We start from the raw sequence: 24,810 nt of genomic DNA on the forward strand, positions 1-24,810 counted from the left end.
TTTGAATTGCATTCATATATTTTTTTTGATCATTTGTTTGTTAGCATAAATGCAAGATTTACATTATGCAATTAACATAACATTAGCTTACTATTAACCTGTGGAAAGGCTGTCATCAAAATCAGAGAACACTTTTTTTTCTGGGTTTGGGACTTGTGACTACTTTTACATGGACATCAGTGATCTAATGATTTGCCTTAATCTGAATAAAACAATAATATGATTCAGGTGTTTACACAAGCTGCTTTTTGAATGTTACATTCATGATTCCCATTTACATGTTACAGCACATAGATCAGTAACATCATTGTGTCACCAGCATAATGTTTACTCCGCAGTTTGTGTCTGTGGTCCTTTAAGATAATCAAACATCACTGTTTACATAGTAGACTCGTGATCAGAGTATTGTCTTAATCAAATTAAAATATGAGGCTGTGTCCGAAACCGCATACTTCCATACTGCATAGTACGCTAAAATCAGTATGCGAGCTGAGTAGTATGTCCAAATTAATAGAATTCGAAAATCAGTAAGCGAGAAGTAACCGGATGACTTACTACTTCCGGCGAGATTCTATCCCATAATGCCCCGTGAGAGAATTCATAAATGGAAGTGAGGCGACGCAACTGACGCTGGTAGGTCACGTGAACATGACAAAATGGCGAATGTAGTACGTCCGAATTCCATTCATAATCTTCACATTCATACTGTATAGAACGTACTTTTCTAACGGCCGAGAAGTACGTTTAAATTCAAATGCAGTACCTACTGAGTAATAGGCAGTTTCGGACGCAACCTGAGTATTGGTGTCCAAGTAAACGTACTCAGATAATGTGTCAGATGATGTCACAAGCTGTCAAAGACAGTCTATTCCTCACCTTTAAGTTGATTCCATGAGCCCTCTCATTTCATAAGTTTGACGTGTTTCTCCCTTATGGCCAACTTTTGTAAAACATCTGCTGCATGTTGGTGTGCCTTGCTTGTAAAATATAGCCATACTTTAAAATGCTTAGTTTAAGCAAATTAGATGAACGCGATCATGCATGTTGATGAAGTGAGTCGCTCGCCACATGCGCCGTACTGTGCGCTTTGCCTTCCATAAGCTACAATAACAAACGCCTGACATTGCTGACATCCGTATCCCTCAAAGCTGTTTAGAATTTAACATTTAGAGATAGTGTGACACAACGCTTACTTACGTGAGCCTTTAACGCTCCCTTTTGTGCTTCTTAAGGGCGTCACACAGCTAAGAGACGCGGCACTGCGCGCACATGATAGTGGATAGTAGGCTAGTTTGAGATGGCCAAAATCTGCGCAGAACCGATCACCGGTGATCGCCGCAGGGGGCATGCCGGTTAGAAATGTGTCCGCCTTGCCTTCGCCTCACTCTGATGTCACACTGACGTGCGCCAAAAAACTCTTGCGAGCGCGAGGCTGGTACCTCAGATTGAGCAGTCGGCAGCAGTTGCTCTCCAAAGACTGCGTTGCCAAAAGCATGATGGGAAACAACTGTCTGACGACACAGCCTAATGCTGATTGGATGGAACTGACACATTACACTTTATTCTCTATCTTGTTTAACTAAGGTTTATACCTGGCTTTGTTGAATATCTTTTTTTTGTATTTTTGTTGATAATAAAAAAATTCATAAAGAGCATTACATATGGTTATTTATTTAGATTTACACGCAAACAAAAACAAAACACATCTTTGTAAAACATAACAAGACCTACCCAATAAACCTAAATGTTACTAATAAATCATTAGAATGTGCTGTATTTTATTTCTCTCTCAGTTTAAAGTGTATGTTTGTATTGTATTGTAATTTTTATGCAACGTTATTCCATGAAGGTCAATCCAATACATACAAATATGCATACATACATAGATAATCAGACTGTTTTGTCATTATGCCTCATCTTTGTGTGGTTTCATATGAGAAGTGAAAGGGGTGTAGTAAACAAGACACACACTGACACACACACACACACACGTATGTGAAGTCAAAAGTCCTGTTTAATAGACCAAGAACATTTTCACAGTATTTTCTACGTCTAATTGTTTTTATTCTGGATAAAGTCTAGGGCTATTTATTTTAGGCTGGCTGAAGTAAAAGCAGTTTATATAGGCCTAATAAGCATGTCAATATGATAAACCCCCTAAGAATTTCTTTATGTCAAACAAACATTTGTCATGACTTGTCACTCAAAAGCATCTTGCTATAGCTACTTCATTTATAATGTAGCCAAATTAGGTTTCTTGAAAGTTTTCTTGCAGTTTAACCTGTTTTTTTTGTTATTCTTTTAACATTTGTTGAATATACAGAATTATATTTTAAATACACCCTTTTAGTTATTGAGCTGTTCATCTTCTGTAATTCTGACCATCTTTTTGTAAAAACAGTGATATTTCAAGTGCATCCACTCGGACTCCCACATTAAAAAATACTATAGTAATATGTAGTGCTTTTGAACCATATTATAGAATAGCCTATTTAAATGTTATAGTTGCTCTGGTATCACAACTATAAACATAACCCAATACTGATTTTTTTTAAATGCTATAATATTTACTTTAAATCACCATAGTATTTTTTTTATGAGGTCATTCGTCCGCGATTAAAAAACGCGAACGAGATCTCTGCCACTGTTGACATTTCCAGGTGGCAAGACAGCGAGATTCGGCAAGTATAACCTGCTATAAAAAAACAAACAAACAGCAACAACCTAGGTTTTTGAATGAAGCTGTAATGTAGCCTTGAAGGAATGAGTTTTGGTGTGGCTGCCTGTCATGGAAGAATGACTGTAGCGGAAACCATTGGGTATTGAAACAACATGAGCGCAAGTAATTAATAACTTTGGTATAGAGGTCATGTTTAGTAGTAGTATTAGAATACTAATATCAGTATATTAATGGTATACTTGTTCAGCATGTGTACAACTTTAATTAGACTAAATTGGCATAGAGTACACTCAACGATATTTCAATCATGAGAGGGGGTCTCTCCTCACCACCCCCGGTGCGCAGCATCCACCTGGAACATGCGACAATAGACACAGGAAAACGCATCACATTCCAGCTGTAGTTGCAGAGGAGAAACTGTGATAGAGCCAATTCAATGGATGGGGATTATTAGGAGTCTATCATAAGTAAAGTGCCGATGGAGGGAGTTTGGTCACCCTACTCGTTATGAGAATTGTAATGTTATGTTTTAATGACGGCAGCCCGGTGGCTCAGGGGTTAGCACTGCCACCTCACAGCAAGAAGATCGTTGGTTTGAGTCCCAGTTAGCATTTCTGTGTGGAATTTGCAAGTTCTCCCCATGTTTCATTTGGTTTACTCCAGGTGCTCCGGGTTCCACCAGAGTTCAAAGACATGCGTTATTGGTGAATTGGATGAACTAAATTGGTCACATTGTGTGTGTTGTGTGTTTTGTTTGTGTGTTTTGTTTGTGTGTGTTTGTGTGTGTTTGTGTGTGTTTGTGTGTGTTTGTGTGTGTTTGTGTGTGTTTGTGTGTGTGTGTGTGTGTGTGTGAATGCGAGAGTGTACGAGTGTTTCTCAGGACTGGGATGTGGCTGGAATGGTATCTACTGTGCAAAACATATGCTGGAATTGTTGGCAGTTCATTCCCCTGTGGTGACCCCTAATAAACAAGGGACTAAGCCAAAGAAAAATGAATGAATTAATGTTTAATGACCACAGAGGGTCAGGACCTCAGTTTATGATCTCATCCAAATGATTGTGGATCTTACAGTGCAGTGTCCCTGTTACAACTAAATTGGTGCACTAGGACCCGTACTGGCTTCATTTACACCAATTTCAACAGCAACCTAGTTTTCACAGGTGATTTCAAGGTTCTGACGAAACTCAACTTTAGGATCTACACTGAGAAAGCATTGGGTTGAAACTATTTTCATACATTATAAATATTGCTTGTAAATTGTACAATCATTTACAAAGAATTTGAGTCAATTTAAGTGTAAATGTGTAATTTGTTCTTCTTGTAAATGTACAACAGTAATTCTGCAACTCCATCTTTTTTCTTTTATAGTCTACTTTTGCTGTTTCGTCAACATGTATTCAGTGCAAGAAGTTCATTGAAGTGGATTAGTTTTATGTGTGTGTTTGTGGATTAAATGCATGCAAATAAAAGTGTTAGACTGTCTAATGAAGTCATTTTGATGGAACTGTCCTTCGAGTTAGAGACTCAGTAATGCCTGTTGCCATGGCATCCTTTACCTTCAATCTGTTTGCTTGCATTTCAATGTCAGCTCTATTGATTGGCGCTCTATTGTCTGTGGCCCTGAAGATGGAGGCTGTGGCGTTCTGTGAAAAGCATAGACGGATTAAGAGATCGTGGGCCCGGGGCACAAAAACTGTTTTGATTTTTTTTTTCGTTCAACACAGCATGAGTTTATTCCATTTTCAGTTCCACAATAAGAAATAGAACTATTCTGTATGTTTCTATGACACACACGATTTCTAGTAATAGTTAAAACAAATAAAGTTTGTTGTTGTAGTGTAATACAATATTAATGTTTACATATTTGATACATTTATTATTATTTTAGTTTTTTTTACTCATTTACCTCAGTTTAGTCTCAAAGTTGTTGAAGTATGCTGTAAAAATATAGTTATTGCCTTGGCAAGCTTATATACCTTATATTTTATATTTGATAAAAAATATACTTTGTATTTTTATATCTGATTGTTAAAGAGCCCATATTATGGGTTTTTAAAAAATTCCCTTCCATGTAGTGTGTAACACAGCTTTAAGTGAAGTGAAGTATTCCGCTAAGGCTTAAATCTGTAAGAGTACAGTGTTTAAAACGGTTGATTCATCTATAAAAGAGTCGACTCATAGTGCTTCAAACGAGTCGCCTTGATACCGAGTCATTAGGTGTTTCGCCATGACATACAAACGAAACCAAGTTATTCACGTGCACGCGCATACCCGGGAGATTTGAAACCTGAGGCCCCGCCCTCTGACACAGAAACCCAGACACACAAACACACACCCACAAACACACACACACAAACATGCCGGTCAATTGAAGTCACACTGCAGATGGATATTATCGAGTCTCTACCCAAAGATGAAACCTCAGCATTATAACCAAGCAGTTGCAAACAACTGGAAACTTCTGCAAACTACATGCTACAAAGAATACTCCATCGGTGTTTGTTAAAGGAAGGATCAGTAAAGAGTAACTCTAGCTTGCAAATGTATTTAGTTGTGATTTGTTACTTGTAACCGCGTGTACTGTATCAGGTTAACTCTCTATATTCTCTTATCGCGTGCAAAGTCACGTTAAAAACGCGACGCGTGCTGCTTTGTTTACGGAGCTCCGTGGACGAGGGTAGTGTGTGTGTGTGCGTGCGCTGTCGTCCGGAGGTGTGTGGGTGTGTGGGTGTGTGTCCGGAGGTATGTGTGTGTTTTTGTGTGTTTGTGTGTGCGCACGCGCAAGGACGAGGGCAATGTGTGTGTGTCTGTGTCTGTGAAAAGAGCAGAGTGAGACAAGCTAGGAGATTTCCTTGACAGTTTTTGGAGTTTTTGCTCAATAAAATTGTTAGTCGTCTGTATTTTCAAGTCCATATAGTCTGTATTTACATTCACCCACTGGCAGCTAAAATCCACGCCTACACTATCGAGCGTGTATGCTCTGTGATTACTTTTATATTGCTAATTAGCTATTGGGCATTTCACTCTCTGACTGAAGGCAGTCGACCAATCGCAACAGACTGTCATCGGTCCAATCAGCGCAGATTAGTTTCGCGCTAAGGAGGGGTTTGGGAACAAATGAATCACTGGACGATTCATACATACGAATTTTGATGGATTGCAGGTTCAGTTACTTTCGTATTTGCTTCACGAGGTAGAGCGGGAGGTGGCCGATTGATTTATTTTACACCAGGTTGCCCAAAGTGCTTAATACTAATTAAAATAAGTCCTACATCACATACATAATTAAACATAAGGAAAACCCCTCAACATTAAAAAGGCTCAAATGCTAAAGAACAAACATGCAGTTTCAGGAGTTTTTTGAAAAACAGATGGAGTTGGAGCATGTCTAATAGTGGAAGCTTGTTCCAGAATTTTGGGGCAATTATAGCAAAAGCCCATTCCCTACTTCGCTTACACCGGGACTTTGGTACAGCAAGAATAAACTGATGGGTTTCTTCCTCCATTTCTCAAGTGTAAGTACGTGCGATTAAAGTTGTTGCCTCGTTTACTCTAGCTTGCAAATGTATTTAGTTGTGATTTGTTACTTGTAACCGCGTGTACTGTATCAGGTTAACTCTCTATATTCTCTTATCGCGTGCAAAGTCACGTTAAAAACGCGACGCATGCTGCTTTGTTTATGGAGCTCCGTGGACGAGGGTAGTGTGTGTGTGTGCGTGCGCTGTCGTCCGGAGGTATGTGTGTGTGTGTGTGTGTGTGTGTGTGTGTGTGTGTGTGTGTGCGCACACACACAAACACACTAAGATCAGAAGACCTTAGTGACCTACCGTGATTATATACATGTAGGAGATCTGATAAGTGAGGTGGTGCCAGATCATTTAAGGATTTAAAAACAAAAATTAATCATTTAAATTAATCTGTGACCTAACAGGCAGCCAGCCCAGAGAGTAAATAACTGGTGATATGTTAGGGCTGGGAGATTTGTCCTAAAATCACGATTACTTGAACATTTTAACTCGATTACGATTAATCAACGATTATTTTATTTATCTATTAAATTTTTTTTTTGCCCTCTTAGTTCATTGACAAGTTTTAAATGCCGTGTAAAGGAATCTCTGGTGCAGCTTCCAATCATTTTCAATGTAATGCAAAGGCTCATCGTCCTACTTGACCAGAGATATGGCTGCAAAGTGACAGCAGAAGAATAAATCAGCCACAACACAGCGGTGTCACATGACACATGGGGAAAGTAATTGAAAAAATAATCCTGGAAAAATTAGATCCATTATAGGTTCTGAATGTCGATTTCGATTACTTTTCGATTAATAGCCCAGTCTTAGAATATGTGCTCATCAGGGCTTCACATTAACACCCGCCAAATGTGGGTAGATTTCAGCTCTGACGGGTCACATAGACACCTCCTCTAGCCACTTTGGCTGGTTGGAAATAATTTTTAAATTGTAGTTTTTTTAAAAGCAGGGTTCAACAATAAGCATGGCCCAATATTCGTGCAAATGTGATATTAGAATCGAGAAGCAGCACGACTGACAAAAATGACAAAACTGTTTGCGCGAACAAAAGAATGGTGAATACAGAATGTGAGAGCATGATCACTCGCAGTAACACACTATAAAAAAGCGCAAAGCTACTGTGCCTAGAGATAGTGCAATGGGTGCGATTGGTTCCCTTTGAAATCGACTGGACAAAGAGCGATGATCTTGCACCTACTGTACAGTCCTGCTACTTTTAAGACCTCAAGATTAAAAAAAAATACACACATTCTTTTGTACTGCTTTTATTTTAAACATTCTTGGAATAGATTATTAACAGGCCTAACATATACCGTGTGCACGGTATGTTTCACCTGATTTCTTTTGCTTAGTTATTTTTGTTAATATGGTTTAATTATAATTTTGTACAATAACATTGCTTTAATTGCAGATTACTCTCCATTTATGTGGAGTTAACTGGTGATCTGGGAGTTTTAGCCATGACGGATTACTGTGCATATTTTAGATATATGACAATAATAATTATTTTTAATGTAATTTAAAAAAAAAAATGTTATGTTGTATTAAAAAGTGCACCTATACAGCTATATTTTCCTTGTTTTTACACATTAAAAATTTGTGGCTAAGAAATACTTATTGGGTGTGGTCAGAGATAAATTTGGTAAATCCTTAATTTTGAGCCCTGAAAAGTCATGAAATAAAAACTGATTGCATTGTGACAGTGCATTTGCTCATGCACAGTGAGCAAGCTAATACACAATACACACACGAAGTTAAATGAATGAGAAGGCATGTGGACATAACACAATATCTAAATCAAGTCATTTAGCATGTCAAATAGAGCTGTGAACCTACACTAGTCTCACGGTTCGGTTACGATTATCATGCCATTGATTCGGTTCAATTCGATATTTCGGTGCATCACGGTGCATTGACGGTGCTTTTCATACACAGTTTTATATTTTTCACAGCAGCAATTCTTGTATTAAAATGTATGAATATATTTATATATTATTTTTAATACAATTTTGTCATTTAATACAAACAGTCAGATATATAAACTGTAGCTTTAAACAAAACGAGCATTAAGCATATAATATAAACAAATATAAACATCCAGCTCAATTTCTGATCCTTGTCTAGTTCTCTTACACCTCTTTGATTGGTCACACCCTCAACAAAAACGGTTGCGATTGGCTCTTGCGCGCTGTGCTCTTCACAGATAAGTGACACTGATAAGCGGCAGGCGGCAGCAACGATCACAGCTGATGCATGATAGACACGGTGGAAAAAACTCTGCAGACACGCGCTCGATTCTGTATCCAGAAGTAACGCTGCAAAACAGCCGAGAGGAGAAGTCACGCCAGCAGGTCAAATGGGTCAGTGTGTGTATGTGTGTGTATGTGTGTGTATGTGTGTGTTTGTGTGTGTTTGTGTGTGTTTGTGTGTGTTTGTGTGTGTTTGTGTGTGTGTGTGTGAGAGAGAGAGAAATGGAGTACTTTCATTCTCTCAATCACAGTGAAATAGGGGCTTTTGTTTTATATGTCAGTGAAAGACTGATCCAGCAAACACACACAGTGAAATTGTGCACTCGAGTGTTCTAAATACTCTAGGGTTGGGCATCTAAGCTATAATGCCGATCCGATACGCATCTCGATACAAAGAATACGATCCGATATATTAGCGATACATTTGTGACATATTGCGATGCAACACGATACGATTCACACCCATATCACGATACGATGCGATATTTCAGCACTAACTAATTAGATCAAGTTTATGAGATGATGTGAAAGAGGATGCTGTGCCATTGAATGAGTTTGATTATTTATAAACCAAGCAAAACCAAGACTTTTTTTTACAAACTGGCTCTTCTCTCAGAGCCAGAGTGTCAGTTTACAGTAGAGGGCCATTTTAGAAAATATAGCACATATTATTTAAGTATTTTCAAGATAAACAGAATGTATAAGTGCAATATATATTAAAAAAAATGTATATATTTGCACTCTTTCAACATAAATAAATTTAGCATTGCACAACAAGAATTGTGATTTAACTTTTCAACTATGAAAACAAGTTTTACAAAGATATATTTTGCCACTGAATATTCAAAACTTAAGGTTGTGAACTAGCAGTGTTATGCTGCTTTGAAACATCACTGTCACTGTAAACAACAGGCTAATAAAAATATAACAAACCAGCAATCTTCTTGCTGTGAGGTGGTCAAACTACCCACTGTGCCACCGTGACACCCAATTATTTTTATCATTATTATTATTAATATTATTATTATTATTATAATTAAATAAAAATTAACAGGAGGAGGTGTTTAAAACCTTCGTTCTCCGTGACACTAGGCTGAATATCTTTGCAGATGAACAATGCAATAGCATTCGTTATTGGCGTAGAGCGAGCAGAACTGTTGCGCATGGAAAGAAAAACTTGCAATGCTTTTCTCACCACTTTTGGAGCTGGTTGAAGCAGTGCGAAAGCCGGGGATGCAGAAACACTGGAAGATGCTTCCACAACAACACCGTGGCGCCGCTTCAAGTGAGATATCAGATTAGTCGTACTGCCCGCGTATTTTACAGATGCGCGGCACATTTTGCAAATTGCATCTTACCTGTCATGTCGTCCATCCTTAAATCCATAATGTTGCTTGCCATACTTTAGATTTAAAACTCAGTGGGGAATATGTTTGTTTTGCTTCTCGCGCTTTCTGAGGGCGCACCACTAGCTTCATCCGCACACCTGATACACTGAGTTGTAGTGAAAGTGTACACATCCGCAAATCCGTTGCTAAGGCTTACTTTATGTAGGTCGATTAAATTATGCGCCAAAAACAGGTTGACAACACTTGTTAATAAATAAAAAATACATTCTATATTAAAAATATAAGCTGTATCTCGGAAAAATCGATGCATCTCGCAAAAACCGATGCATCTCGATTTGCTTCCAAAATTTCATTCATCCTCTGCTGCTCAACCGATGCACTCGCATCGTTCACGCGCATGACCGCGTATCGATACATATCGGTTAATCTTCCCATCCCTAAAATACTCGCGTTCGCCTCCCTCGCGACAGACCGCATATGAGGTAAATGACGTCAGTAATAACCGGTTATGATTATTACTGAGCCGATACCGAATTGTCCACTTCTGCATCGCGGTGCACCGAAGAAACGATTAATTTTGACACCCCTAATGTCAAAGTCAAATTTAAGCAAAATATATTTTCCCAACAAGAAAATTGTGACTAGTGAAAATGGCGAGTGTCTAGTAATGTTGGAAATCTGATAGCCACAGTGGCTTGTGATCAAAAAAATTAGGCCCAATCACAATTCTACCCCTTAGAACTTCCCCTTACCCCTACCTCTCGTTTTGCGCGTGCCCGTGAAGGGGTAGTGGTGTCCCATTTCTCTTTAGCTTAAAGGCGTAGGGCTAAGGGCAAGGGCTATACACCCCTTCAAACGAAGAGTTTGCAGGACCACACTTGAAACCAAGGGGTAAAAAAAAATTCTCAGAATACCCCAGCAACAGCTGCACCCGGAAGTAAGGAGATTCACAAATTAGTATTTTTTTGTTATTATTATGAATTTTTACAACAAACACATTTTAATATATTCATTACCACATTCATGTTTTACCGTCATGCTTTAAAAAAAAAACGCTAAAATAAAAAACGCTTAATTTTGCGATCTATTCGCGATCTACAATCCCTAATCATAACTCCTGTACAGCAGTCTTACAACATTCTGACAATCGATGACACTCGAATACCCAGTCAAAAAAGTGTAGTGGCTGGGAATGAGCTATTTACAGTGTCTGCTATAATGTTAATGCTGTTTTTGTGTGTTTACATTGATGAGTATGGCCACTGTGTTAAATGCACAGTATTACGATCTTATTGCCACATTAGACCAATATGATAACATAATATATGCCTCTAGGGATTTCCTTAAGATAAATACCAAAAAATAACACAAATGGAATCACTACAGCAGTCGCGATCGTCTGATCTCATATGAAGCAAGACATCGGGAGGACATATGATGACGTGTGCAGGTACTGGAGGGCTGTCCCAATTCTTAGGGGTGCATTTTGAGGCCCTTCCCCTTAACCCTCAGTTGTAAGGGCCAAGGGGAAGGGGAAAGGGGAAGGGGTAGGGGTACAAAAATAGAATTGCGATTGGGCCTTAATGTCAAGCCCTGGTGCTCATACTAGCGAGTCCCTGTCAAAAGTCATTTTGGACTAATTGCAATCTATTCAAGGCATTTTGACTAATACCCACATACAAAAAGTTGCAGTAGTTAAGTCTTTCCTAAATAAAAGCATGGATCACATTCTCAAGGTCATTAAAAGACTTCATTCACTTTTGCCAGAAGTCATAAATGGAAAAAAATAGATTTAACAACTGAATTCACTTGTTTGTTAAATTTTTTGTTATGTTGAGCTGATCTGTTTGACTTAGGCCAATTAAACTAGTCTATTAATTTTGTCTTTGCTAGATTCAGTCCAAGTTAAAGGGCAAATAAATAACAGTAAATATGGGATTTTAATAATAATATGTGTGTGATAATTAAATTAAGGGATGCGCTTCCCAAACAATAATGCGCTTAATTGTTGAGGAAACTACAGCTAAAATAAATAAACCAGCCAGCCTGTTTTGCATTCAACTGTGTTTATAATGGGGGAAATTGTTTTGTGGTTAGGGATGCTTTTGGGCAACCAAACTCCCGTGGCTTTCTCCATTATTTTGTTCAAAGTCAGGTTATAGCAGTTTGATAATGTCAAAATTCTGCAAGTAAGTTCTTTCTCTCTAAAACTGTGGTTTTTCTGTGGTCATGAGTCAATGCACTAACCGTTTTACTGCACTGTCCTTTTCCCCACAAATCTCTGATCACAATATCTCTCCACAAGCTCTTTCATCGAGTTCTCAAGATGAGAAATTCGGCAAAGGTTTGCTGTAGTTTTTTCCCTACGAAAGTTTTGCCAATCAATTTCTGAGTATATGCAGGTCTGACAGATCCCACATCATTTCTCGGTTTGACTGACAGCCCTTCTCATTTTCTCACGACGCTTGCAACCTGATCATGGCCGCTGTGTGTGAGAATGCAGAGAAGCGCTTGTGTGTGTGTGTGTGTGTGTGTGTGTTTTGGTTTGAGTTTACATGTTCCTTTGTAGATATAAAAAAAAGAAAATCCAATCTTTGAACAGCACATTCCTGTCTGTCTTCGCTTGTCGCTTTCCTTTAAAGTCTATATATTGGGTTGAGCTGTGATATCTTGTCCCCTGTAAATCAGTTCTTATGTCAAGGGGCTGTCAATTTAATTCAATCTAAATATGTTTTCTTTTGTGGGCTGTCAGATGGGCGATGCTGCACAGAGCACGACTCTCCTCCCTTTTTTCAAAAGCGTAATGTAATGAGAGACACAAGGCAGATCTGTGGGCTTGCGTGTATCCTTAATGTTTTGGTTCACATGATTCCATCAAGACTATTGAAAACTACTGCTTAAAGAAATCTCTCTCTCTCTCTCTCTCTCTCTCTTTGTTCTTTATTTCACCCCCATTCCCATCTCAACATACACTCACAAAACTAAATTAGTGCTGCATACACAAGCTTTGAGCAATGATTATTCCTAATGGAGGGCGATTTACCATTGAAGGGATGGTAAATTTTTTTTTTCCTTAATTGACTTCTGATCTGTCGGATACCGAGCAGCAGAGACAGATGTTGTGGCTCATTCTGGCTTGTTGTGGGGCTCGCCAGCTATAATTTGGAACATTTCTTGCACCTGTGCTCTGTCCTCTGCAGTACAGACCGGTCACATGTAACCAAACCCTTTGGAAACTAGGCTTGGGCACTGTATTTCGGTGCATTTGAACAAAACAGATTCATTTAACAGATATATTTATTAAAATAATATTTTAGTCAATACCAAATACCTTAGGAACTGCATAACAGAAAAATTTGAGCTGCTTTTCCACTATTGTGCTGAATCGTTCTTTATGCTGAACCGTTCCATTCCGTGCCTAACCGGGCCACATAGCACGAATACAGTTCCATTTTCCATTGTCGTGCTGCAACAGGTCTTTGAAACATTATACAAAACGCATCAGTAGTTGCCCTGGTAACGCATTGTAAACAGCTCCCTTTGTTCAGTAAATTTAAATAATAGCCTACACTATTTTTTTATGTTCAAAAAAGCAAAAGCAACCATGTGACTAAGCACTGGTATGCTGCTCTCTCGTATAGGGGTGCTAAATATAGGTACAAGTCACAGCACCCTTATTTATTTAGAGGTCATATGTTTCGCAGCATACTGGGCAAATTTTATTTGGCGGAAAAATTACCAAAATGTAATGTTTTCTAAAAATAAAAATTTACAGAATTATTTTTAAACTAAATGTTTTTTCTTAATTAAAATGGTAAAAATAAATATATTTTTAAATCATTGAAATAAGCAACAGTTTTAACAGCTAATACTGCTGGCGGGAAAGTAAATCGAGTTCGCTAAACAATACTGGGCAGCGTGGTATATCTCTAATATTAATACTATTACAGAATCCTGTTGTGCATATGTCTGCTGCGTGATTGGCTCTTAGATCAATATTGAGTGAAAAATTTCCATAACCTATTATTATTATTGACATAAATTTGATTGCGATTCAATATAATTGTCTATCAACCCGGCCCGGATGGATGGATGGATGGATAGATGGATGGATAGATAGATACTGTAGATGGATAGATGGACAGATAGATACTGTAGATAGATGGATACTGTGGATGGATGGATGGATGGATGGATGGATATAGTGATGCAATATTGCAATCAAAACCAGTATGTTAATAAATTTCAACTTTATCAGAGATATTCCGATACCTCCTTTCTTTTCCCAATACCAATTCTGTTACCTGGACTTGCATACAAAGTACTGATTTGATAATTGGGTCAAGAGCTGCACAAAATTTGGAAAAAACTGACATTCCAAATTTTTTTTTTCGTGATGCACATTGCGTACTGTATATATTATCATCAGGTTACTTGAATGGAATTATTTGGGTGAAAAAAATCATTATTTTAGAGTAATTAGGATCATTTTATAGAGCATTGGCAGAAACTATAATAAACCAGTTACAAGCACCGATAAGTACAGTAGAGCAGAAATAGAAGTAGAATAAACAGTGCTTTTATAGTTTTCTGGGATTCTAGCAGTATTCGGGTACACAAGCTGTATAGTCAAATGTAAAATCGTATATACATAAATACAATTGATCCTTCTTAAAAGTTGCAAAAATTATAATCCATAATGCCCAAATGCTTGAACTGACTTAAAATGCTAACATGGGCTTTAGAAAAGAGTGCAGATGCAGAAAAGTTTGGTAAGATTGTGGAGTCACTGCAAAATGTAACTATTAATTACGTGTTTTTCAACTGTGCTTACTGGTCAGCTATAACCCTGACTCTACATTGCAAATCCTGTAATGTGACTACTGTAAATGCGCACACACTGATATCGATACTAAAACCATATATTGTGCAGCCCTACTTGGGTGTGTATGAATTCTTTTATTTTATGGAGTATATTTATTATCTAACATTTTTTACATGCATACATTTTATCTGACATTTAGTTTTACACTGCAATAAAAGTTTAAAGTGCAGCCATACAAATTTAATACTGTAAACTGAAAAGTGTATTTCATTTTAAAAACCAGTTTGTGCTTAATTTTATTTGTTTAAAGTTATATAGTTCTGTCACAAGTATATTTTTAAAAGTAAGCGTACTTAGTTTTACAAAGAAATAAAAGCATAAAATTATGTTATCGCTGTTGCTGATAGACACCGATTGTAAAGTTATACATGTCCAACTATGTTCATTTGTGTAAGCTAACATTATAAATGCATTGCATATAACATCCCTGATTGACTGAATCTCATTTATTTAAAAAGCCGTCCTCCAGAGAATGGCGTGAATGGAAGAAATGGAGGTGTGGAATAGATTGAAAGGTGTAGAGGGATAATCTGTTCAGAGCGGCGTGGTCTTGGCCTTGTGTTCGCACTCCTTCAGCTCTGCATGATGGCTTTACAGCCGATTCCTCCCTAGAGAGGTTTTCATCTTTAATAACAGTACGATATCCTGTAGAGGCTGTTAAACAAGCTCATATCTACTGAACCAAAGCCAAGGAGTGAATTACAATGAATGGAGCTAATTTAGAACTTAAGGTTAGTATCCTTGAATGGGACAGAATTTTGGTTTTAAGGCAATAGAGCAGTTTTTTTTTTATTTAAAGAAATGAATAGCTTTTGGTTATTTTTATCATTCTATAGATTGACATATGTTTAGGGAAAGCTCTGACCAAGATAAATACATTTTTAAACATATATTTTTTAATTTTGGGGCGGGATGCTTGTAGTGTTTGTGTGTGCTACTGGCTTTTTGGATATATAAAAATCCTTCATTTCACCAATTAGGTGACCAAGGCACTGTGGGGAAGTTGGATATAAATAATGTACCCGTGTCATGAAGTCAGCCACTGTAACCTTTTTCTAGCTCTTTAAGACGTCATTTTCAATGAAGCCGCATCTCCATCACTTAGCACAGAGTAAGAGAGTGGCTGGTGGGAGGGATTGGGAAGGAGACAGGCGGAATTGCACAGCCTCTTAGAAGGTCAAACCTGGAGATCAGGTCTATCAACTGCCTGGTTGTCATCTGTTGCCCATGAAGGAAAAATGAAAGGAAGAAAAGAAAATGCGGTACAACAGAAACAGATGTTAAAGGGACAAAAAATGATAGATCCTGTATGAGAGAAAGGAGATTGCAGGAAATTACCAGTGCTTTGTTTTGCAACCTGCATTTTTAAAAATAATGTTTTCAAAAGGGGCTTAGCACAGCAAAGCTTTTAATGAAAAGGCTTTAAAAACATTACATTTCAACCAAAGTTTTAAAAAATAAGTTTTAATATATACAACATGTTTTTACAACAAAATATATTACCTTGCTTCCTACCTTGGCAGTTTAAAGTGAAATGTTCAGTTGTTTTAGAAATTGATAAATGTGATAGTTGCTATAATTTATTGTGACGGTTCATCACAGCAGGTACAATGTGAAAGGTTTTTGATTCATACTATTACAAATAAAACATTAATATCATATTGTATAACACCTACATATATATGTATATAAATAATATATATTAACTATTTTTCATTTCTTAATGACTTGAGCTTGTTTGTTAGAGCCAGTGGTGGATTTAGGCATGGGCAATATGGGTGATTGCCCAGTGCGGCTTCTTGCATGGCGAGTTGATACAAAAAAGCAAAAAAGTGCCCCAGTAAAAATCATCTGTTCCCCAGTAAGCTTTGAGATAGGATTTACTTTATGCAAGTGTCTTAACTTAGGGTGGTAATTCCAGAATAAAGATGTTATAGGGGCCATTCACATTTGTTTTCTTTTGCACAAATAAGTTTGTTATTCTCTGTGTGCAAGCGAAACAACGCTGGTAAAAGCAAACTGACATATATGCTGAAAAAACCTGTCCACTGTCCAGCATGAATCATGTGAATACCTGTTGTTTACATGCACGTCAATAAAATATGAGCCACTCATGCGCTGTAAAACGAGAGAAACATCATTTTATGAGACTTTTATGACACAAGGTGTAGAAACACAGTGAGTTTTGCAAGTTGAAAAAACTTGAAGTTTAAATAATATGATGATGATCTTTTTACTATGAAGCAGAAAGGAGGGATAATGAGGGATGATTCTATACAACATTTTTTGTATTTTATAGAAATAATTAATATTCACGCAAAATAATTCTAGCATATCGCTCTATTTTGTTTTTATATTGTTTAGCAGTTACATTTAGGATTTATTTCTGTTATTTGGTTAGAATAATAGTTGTATAATAATAATTTGAATAATAATTTTATATATTTTAACGATCCCAATTCTGTTTGGGCTTATGGAGTGGTTCGCCCAGGGTGCCAGAACCGCCACTGGATAGAGCTGAAACACTCTGCATAATAATTCTGTATGCAAAATTAAAATGTTTTACTTTGGGATAAAAGTGTTTCAAAAAGTCTTCCATGCAGAAGGAGAATCTTTTTTAACTCATAACCTCTCCAATAAAGTTATGGGTGTTTTACTGCCTCCAGTGTTTATTTTAGCGGAAAACTCTTGTGACTTGTACAGTATGTGATTTTAATTTATTTTCTAATGTTTTTTTTTTTTTTAAATAAATGTTCATAGGGCATTTTGCTATTCAGCCTTGCTTGATTTTGTTTTATTATCATTTGAGTAAAGAACTTTTTATAATCTAAAGAACCTTTTTCCTCCACTATAAAGAGCTTTTTATGCAAGTGCAAATGTTTCATGGATGTTAAATAGATGCAAAGAACTTTTGAGAGAATTTTGTGAGCATATGTCCATTATCATTCTCCAGTTCATATTAAGTGCATCGATGTCTGATGAGCTCAGCTGGTAAAATGGCACTAGACATGCTTTAGGTCTATCCAAGGAAAAAGCTCCACAACTGCTTTACTATATAAAGAAATAAGTAAAATTGAGTAGGTTGTCTCCAATGGCAGATTTATCATGATGTGTGGTGATATTTTTAAATGAATCTGGCATTGCTTCTTACTTAACAAATTAGTCCTATTCTGTCCTTACACTAATCAAAACCAAATAAAGTAGAACACACAGTACACAGACAAGCACATCTTTACTAATCTCTTTACAAGCTTGAGGCTTTTAACCATCCTGCAGTTGTGTAGACTTAGTGAAAAAGCAGATTTGAGAGCCATAAGGCAATCAAAACAATGTGGATCACTTTTTGCTTCACAGTAAACATCTCTGACAAGCTGGGATGACTTTGCCAAGAGGAAGAAAATGAAATCACCCATAAAGATTTTTTGAAGGACAATAATACAATGATTTGCTTAATAAACCTCTTACAGCCTTTGTGAGCACTAGTATCACTGAACTTCTACTGAAACACAATTACAGTATATGCAGGGCTTACAGTACATCTTATTCAATGCTGTTTCAGAAGGTCTTAAGCTTCATGGTGGCATACACCCATTACACTTGTTTCTTATGACCTCTAATGAAGCACTAAATGAAATATTTTTTGAGGAGGTGTAAGGCCTGCATATAACCATGTGCATATTTTATTTCTGCTGGCTTCATGTTTTCTTGGATCTACGCACTCTGCTAAATGTGTGATTAGATATTAGGCATCTGTTGTTGCTTCTCTTCTGTGACTTTGCTTACTAAAACATTGAAAGCATTGTTTATCTTTGGTGAAGTCCTTACATCTTACTACTTGGCAATCAAATAAACTTTGAAATCATCTGCAATGGGACTTACATTAAGACTTTATTCATGTTAACATTTTCACAAACTAACACATCATGTGAAGGCAAACTCTTCAGAAAATGTTTTCAATCTTTTGTAACACTCTAATTGTCTTTACTGTTGTTTGTAATGAGTTGAATGTGTGTTCACACTTGGCTCGTATGGTTAGATTAAAATAAACTTGAACTGTGCGGTTCATTTGAGCAAGTGTGAAAACTGCCATCCAAACATTGGTTTACACCAAACAAACTCTTCCATACAAACTCAATGAACCAAAAACAGAATTGAAAACTCAAACAAGCCTCTTTTCACATCATAGTTGCGGTGATTATTATTGTCATTCAATACAGATGTCAGAATTGCATCTTCTTGTAGCAGATGTTTATTTGAGTGCAACAAAGTAATTCCTGCTGCTGTTTTGACACCTTTACACATTTCTGTTTGAGTTGTTAAGATGATAAAATTACTGTCATAAGTGAGCACATACAGTATAACACAGCATACAGCTAAATGTATTGTGACAAACACTGCCTGACAAAAGTCCTATCACCTATCCAATTTTTGCGAACACCAAATAATAATTTGACTTCTAGTTGATCATTTGGTATCAAAAGTGGCTTCTATGAAAGGCAAAGGCCTCAGATCACAATAATTTTAACAAAATGTGATCATGCCATGATTGTTAATGATTTAATAAAGACAATAAGGTCTGACTTTGCTTAGACAAAACTTTTGTCATTTAACAGTAATGTACAGTATAGAATATAAGGTCAGTGAAAAAATAATTAATATTGTGTTTGACTCCCATGAGCTTAGAGGACTGCATCCATACATCACTGCAATGACTCAAATCACTTATTAATAAAGTCATCTGGAATGGCAAAGAAAGTGTTTTTGCCGGACTTCCAGAATTTATTAAGATTATTTAGATTCATCCTCAATGCCTCCACCTTCTTCATACTCCAGAAAAGCTCAATAATGTTCATGTCTAGTGACTTGGCTGGCCAATCCTGCAGCACCTTGAACTTCTTTGCTTTCAGGGACTTTAATGTAGAGGCTGAAGTATAAGAAGAAACGCTATCCTGCTGAAGAAGTTGCCTTCTTTTTTATTTAGTTTGTAATGTAGTGGGTAGAACTAATGTCTTGACATCTCAGGCTGTTGATGTTGCTATCCACTCTGCAGATCTCTTACACGCCCCCATACTGAATGCAACCCCAAACCATGATTTTTCTTTCAACTTGACTGATTTCTGTAAGAATCTTGGGTCCATGCAGGTTCAATAGGTCTTCTGCAGTATTTGTGATGATTGGGATGCAGTTCAACAGATGACACAATGAAAAAGTCTAACTTATTTTCCAAATGGTCAATTAGAACACGTTTTTATTTGTTGCTTTTACAATTGGGGTCGATGACAAGACCTTTATCAGGTAGTGTACACCTTAATTTATTCCCTTTTTTTATTTAAAAGTGTAAATGCTAAAAAAGCAGGTCTAAATGTCAGGACTAAATTAAAATGGAGTCTTCTAATTTTATATGTATATAGCAGTGCTTGTTATAAATAATATGTGCACTTCATTATTTAGCTAAATTAATTTGCTTTATTATCATTATAGATACCATAACCTTCCCTCCCCCCTTGAAATGACTTTTCTTCACTTGTGGTCACATGGAATGCCTTTAGGGTGGAGCTATCAGAGCATGTCTTGTTTCTGGCCTGCTTTCATCCATTCGTCATTCTTTCTCTATTTTGTTAGCAACATCCAGCTTCAAACAATTTATTCTGTTCCTAAAGGATGAAATAATGCACGCCTATACTTTTTATTCTCATTTCAAGATTGTTTTAATTTGAAGTATTTCATGATATGGAAAAACATTTCCCTATAAAAAATGTCCATATAAATTTAAATAACGTAGTAATTTTGCATATAATGCTATCAGTCTATTTGTTTTGTCATTCCAGTAGCAACACGTCCTTTAATATTAATTATAAAAAAGGGTTTTATTTTGCATGGGGCATTTAAATATCTATAATGTATTTTTCCTAATGTCATGTGTTTTTGTGTCACTTTTGTTTTGAGTGGGACTTTTTTTTTAGACTCATGGCTGCACTTTTTCATTTTACTCTTGGAGTGAACAGACATTTGGATAAATGGTAAGGATGGCCCTGAAACTGGGAACAAAGATCACAGTCATGCTGTAAGAGAAATACACAGCAGGGTAACCCACAGAGATGATCACTCCAAGTGTACACATCACACTGGCCCACTCGCGCAACAAATGAAATGAGGAACAACTAGCAATCATGTTTACTTTTGTGATCCAGCTTTGTATTCCTTTTCAGGGCTTGAAAATAACTTTTTTACTTGGTAGCACCAGTGCTCCCAACTTCAAATTTTTAGGAGCACCAGAAAAAATTTAGCAGCACCCACCAAAAATGAATGAGCACCGCTGCAAATTGTTTTTAGGGGATTTATTGTATTTTAAAACAACATCAATAGGACTGACAAAAACCAGAAACAACTATCTGTGTACAGTATTAGATTTGACATTTAGTGGACATTTGCGCTGAACACGCAGTGAATGCAACGCATGGAGATTTGGGCGCCTTCTCCAAGAAGCGCGTACTCGATTGATCTCAGCTGGCGGATCATTATTCACCACGTGACGTGTCATGATCGCTTTCATCTGCGCCTCAACTTTAGGTGGGGTTTGCAAACCTGTGTGCTTTAAGTTTTTACTCTTAAGCTGTTTGTATTTCCTGTGGTCATAAAAGCTCCTTCCCTGTCATCTGACAGCGGAATACCTTGAGTGAATGACATCTAATATGAACCAATAAATCGGCAGGGAAGAGCGATTCAGCACGTTTTTTTTACAAAAAATCAAAAAAGGTCGCACTACAACCATTATCTGCAGTCGCACTAATGCGCCCAAATATATTATGAGGTCACACAGATTAATTTTCGGGCGCATATGCGACCAAAATGGTTGCAATTTCGAGCCCTGCTTTTATTTGTCTAAATGCCACAAACTACTCTTTACAGTTACATCAGAACACATCATTAAATTGTTCTTTCTTCTGTAGGTTTGCTGTTGCCATTCAAGAATATGCTTCTTAAATACAACTGCAGTAAACCAAAAGTGATGGGCGGATAATGTTTGAAGCGATTGGGGGAATTGGACGAACATGATAGCTGCATTCGCACCCCTTCAGGCAGGATCCCCAGGGAACACTCCGCTACAGTTTTCTCCCCCCCCCCCCCATCCACTCCACAGCTCGGAGATGCACGGAGACGATAACACACTCTGGTAAGTGTGGTGGCCTTGATCTTTCTGCCGCTACATATCTTTCTAGTCTATGAGAGAAGACGAGGAGAAAAAGACCCTCTCATACATTCAGCTGTAATCTGTGATTTGGGCCGCACTATCCACCTCCATTATCACCTCCTCTCCCAAAGGAAGAGGGAGAATTGCATTTACCACTGAACTCACCTTGGCTGCTTGCAGTATCGCATACACATATTGATAACATGCAAAGGGTTTTGGGGGATAATTCATCCTTCAGTCGTTTGAAATGGAATAGAAAAGAGAGATGGAAATGACTCATGAAATAGTTTATAAAATAATGTGACATAAATGGTTTCCCAGAATGCAGTGCAGATGGAACAATTTTGATCTTTAGTGTACAAATTATTTGACTTGGAAATGTAATTTAAAATTCATATATAAAATTTTATGCTGGGCAAAAACAATATGTTATTAAACAGATTAATTAATAAAACAATAATTTTATTGTGCATTAACACAGCTGTTGTTTAGTTTAGAATATTTTGAAGCTTCGTTGTTCACTGGCTCTAAATACACATACCAGGAAGTCATACTGTAGGTCACAAGAGGTTGTTGGGTGATTACAGGGTGTCCTCGGGGTCTTAAAAATTATTAAAAGTTGATAAATCAATTATGGAAAAATTAAGGCCCTCAAAAGGTATTAAAGTTTAAATTGTGCCTTAAATTTTGTTCAAGCAGGGTCCAAAGTGTCTGACTCCAAAAAACCATAAATATATTTATTTTCCTTCTATTATTAAAAACGGCATGGCCAATCCATGTGATTGGTTCAGGCTGGGGCATCTCCGTCCGGTTAATGTCCCGTAAATTGTGACAAACATGGGAAGGTGATGTGACGTTGTCCACATACTTTATTGCAAAGCCATAGAGCGAAACAGACGGCAAAATGGAAAAATGTAAGTTTGCGTTCTCCTGGTTGGAGGAAGACGAGTTAAAACCATGGCTAAAGCCTGCCACTGAAAACAACCGCACAATTGGCAGTATTCAATTCAATTCAATTCAGCTTTATTTGTATAGCGCTTTTACAATGTAGAATGTGTCAAAGCAGCTTCACATAAATGGTCATAGTAACTGGATCATGGTAGTCCAAAAGTTTACATTCGTAATCACCTGTTTCTAAATGGTCTGCCTCTAAAAGTGAGGGGGGCATACCCCCTCGTCCCTCCTGGTTGTTCCGCCCCTGACTACAACTGTTTATTAACAAGTGTTTATTAAGTTAAAGGTCTGATACTGATTAGAGCTTGAAGTGGTGATGAGGTCTTAAAATATTCTGAGAAGGTCTTAAAGTCTTAAAAGGTATTGAAATTACCTTTAGGATTGCTGCATATACCCTGGCTTAGTATAGACTTGGTACAGGCATCATCACACTTCTCAACCAATGAGAGCATTTGTGGCGGGCCTAAAAATGGCCCACCTGTTACAGAATAGACTGTTTGTTGTTTCTTGATAAAATGAAAGGTTTTTGTTTTTACCTGTTCAGAAAAAAAACATATTTCTGAAAGTTAACTGCTGTTGCTTGCAAGTGTCCCATTATAATGTTATGAACGAGCTTTGCTTTGTTTCTATTACAAACTAGACAAAATTTTGTGTCCTGGCAATGGATCCTGGCAAATTAAATTTAAAGAGCCCATATTATGGGTTTTTGAAAATGCCCTTCCATGTAGTTTGTAACACAGCTCTAAGTGAAGTAAAATATCCAGCTAAGGCTTAAATCTGTTAGTGTACAGTGTTTAAAACTGTTGATTCATCTATAAAAGAGTCGACTTAATGTGCTTCAAACGAGTCGCCTTGATACCGAGTCATTAGGTGTTTCGCCATGACGTACGAACGAAACCAAGTTATTCACGTGCACGTGCAAACCCGGGAGATTTCAAACCTGCGGCCCCGCCCTCTGACATAGAAACCCAGACACACACACACACACACACACACACACACACACACACAAACATGGCGGTCAATTGAAGTCACACTGCTGGATATTATTGAGTCTACCCAAAGATGAAACCTCAGCATTATAGCCAAGCAGTTGGAAACTACTGGAAACTTCTGCAAACTACATGCTACAAAGAATACTTCATCGGCGTTTGTTAAAGGAAGGATCAGTAAAGAGTAACTTACTGATGGACGTCAGGATGGGTCTCTTCCTCCATTTCTTAAGTGTAAGTACGTGCGATTAAAGTTGCCTCGTTTACTCTAGCTTGCAAATGTATTTAGTTGTAATTTGTTACTTGTAACTGCCTGTACTGTATCAGGTTAACTCGCTTTATTCTCATATCGGGTGCAAAGCCACGTTTAAAACGCGACGTGTGCTGCTTTGTTTACGGAGCTCCGTGGAGGAGGAGTAGTGTATGTGTGTGTGTGCGTGTGCACGCGCTGTCGTCCGGTCGTGTGTGTGTTTGTGTGTGTGTGTGTGCGCGCTTTGTCGTCCGGAGCAGAGTTAAGTGTGTGTGTGTGTGTGTGCGCAATATGTGTGTGTGTCTGTGAAAAGAGCAGAGTGAAACAAGCTACAAGATCTCCTCAACTGTTTTTGGAGTTTTTGCTCAGTAAAATAGTTAGTCGTCTGAATTTTCAAGTCCATAGTCTGTATTTACATTCACCCACTGGCAGCTAAAATCCACGCCTACACTATCGAGCGTGTATGCTCTGTGATTACTTTTATATTGCTGATTTTAGCTATTGAGCATTTCACTCTCTGACTGAAGGCAGTCGACCAATCGCAACAGACTGTCATCGGTCCAATCAGCCCAGATTAGCTTCGCGCTAAGGAGGGTTTTTGGAACAAATGAATCACTGGACGATTCATACAGGAGTCGCTGGGATAATTAGGTAAAAATAAATGCAGATTATAAGACCATGAAAGTGTTTTTTGAAATTGCATGTATATTAAACTGTTGTTGGAGACC

General features: G+C 37.4%; 1 protein-coding gene across 27 annotated transcripts in view; it reads left to right on the forward strand.

The window, feature by feature from the left end:
- The window catches only part of LOC147832798 (uncharacterized), a 273,558-nt gene that overhangs the window by 35,853 nt on the left and 212,895 nt on the right, over positions 1–24,810 (forward strand). For all 27 annotated transcript variants that reach the window (XR_015514860.1, XR_015514862.1, XR_015514861.1 and 24 more), the window contains exon 2: positions 21,645–21,868. Coding sequence is in view for 5 of the 27 variants with exons in the window: in XM_087293113.1 (XP_087149239.1) it covers positions 21,747–21,868 (122 nt within the window). In the remaining 22 variants the exon portion in view is untranslated. The remainder of the gene's footprint in view (positions 1–21,644; positions 21,869–24,810) is intronic.

The sequence above is a fragment of the Danio rerio genome, chromosome 18 (genome assembly GCF_052040795.2).
Source record: "Danio rerio strain M-AB ecotype USA chromosome 18, GRCz13ab, whole genome shotgun sequence".
Taxonomy (NCBI): domain Eukaryota; kingdom Metazoa; phylum Chordata; class Actinopteri; order Cypriniformes; family Danionidae; genus Danio; species Danio rerio.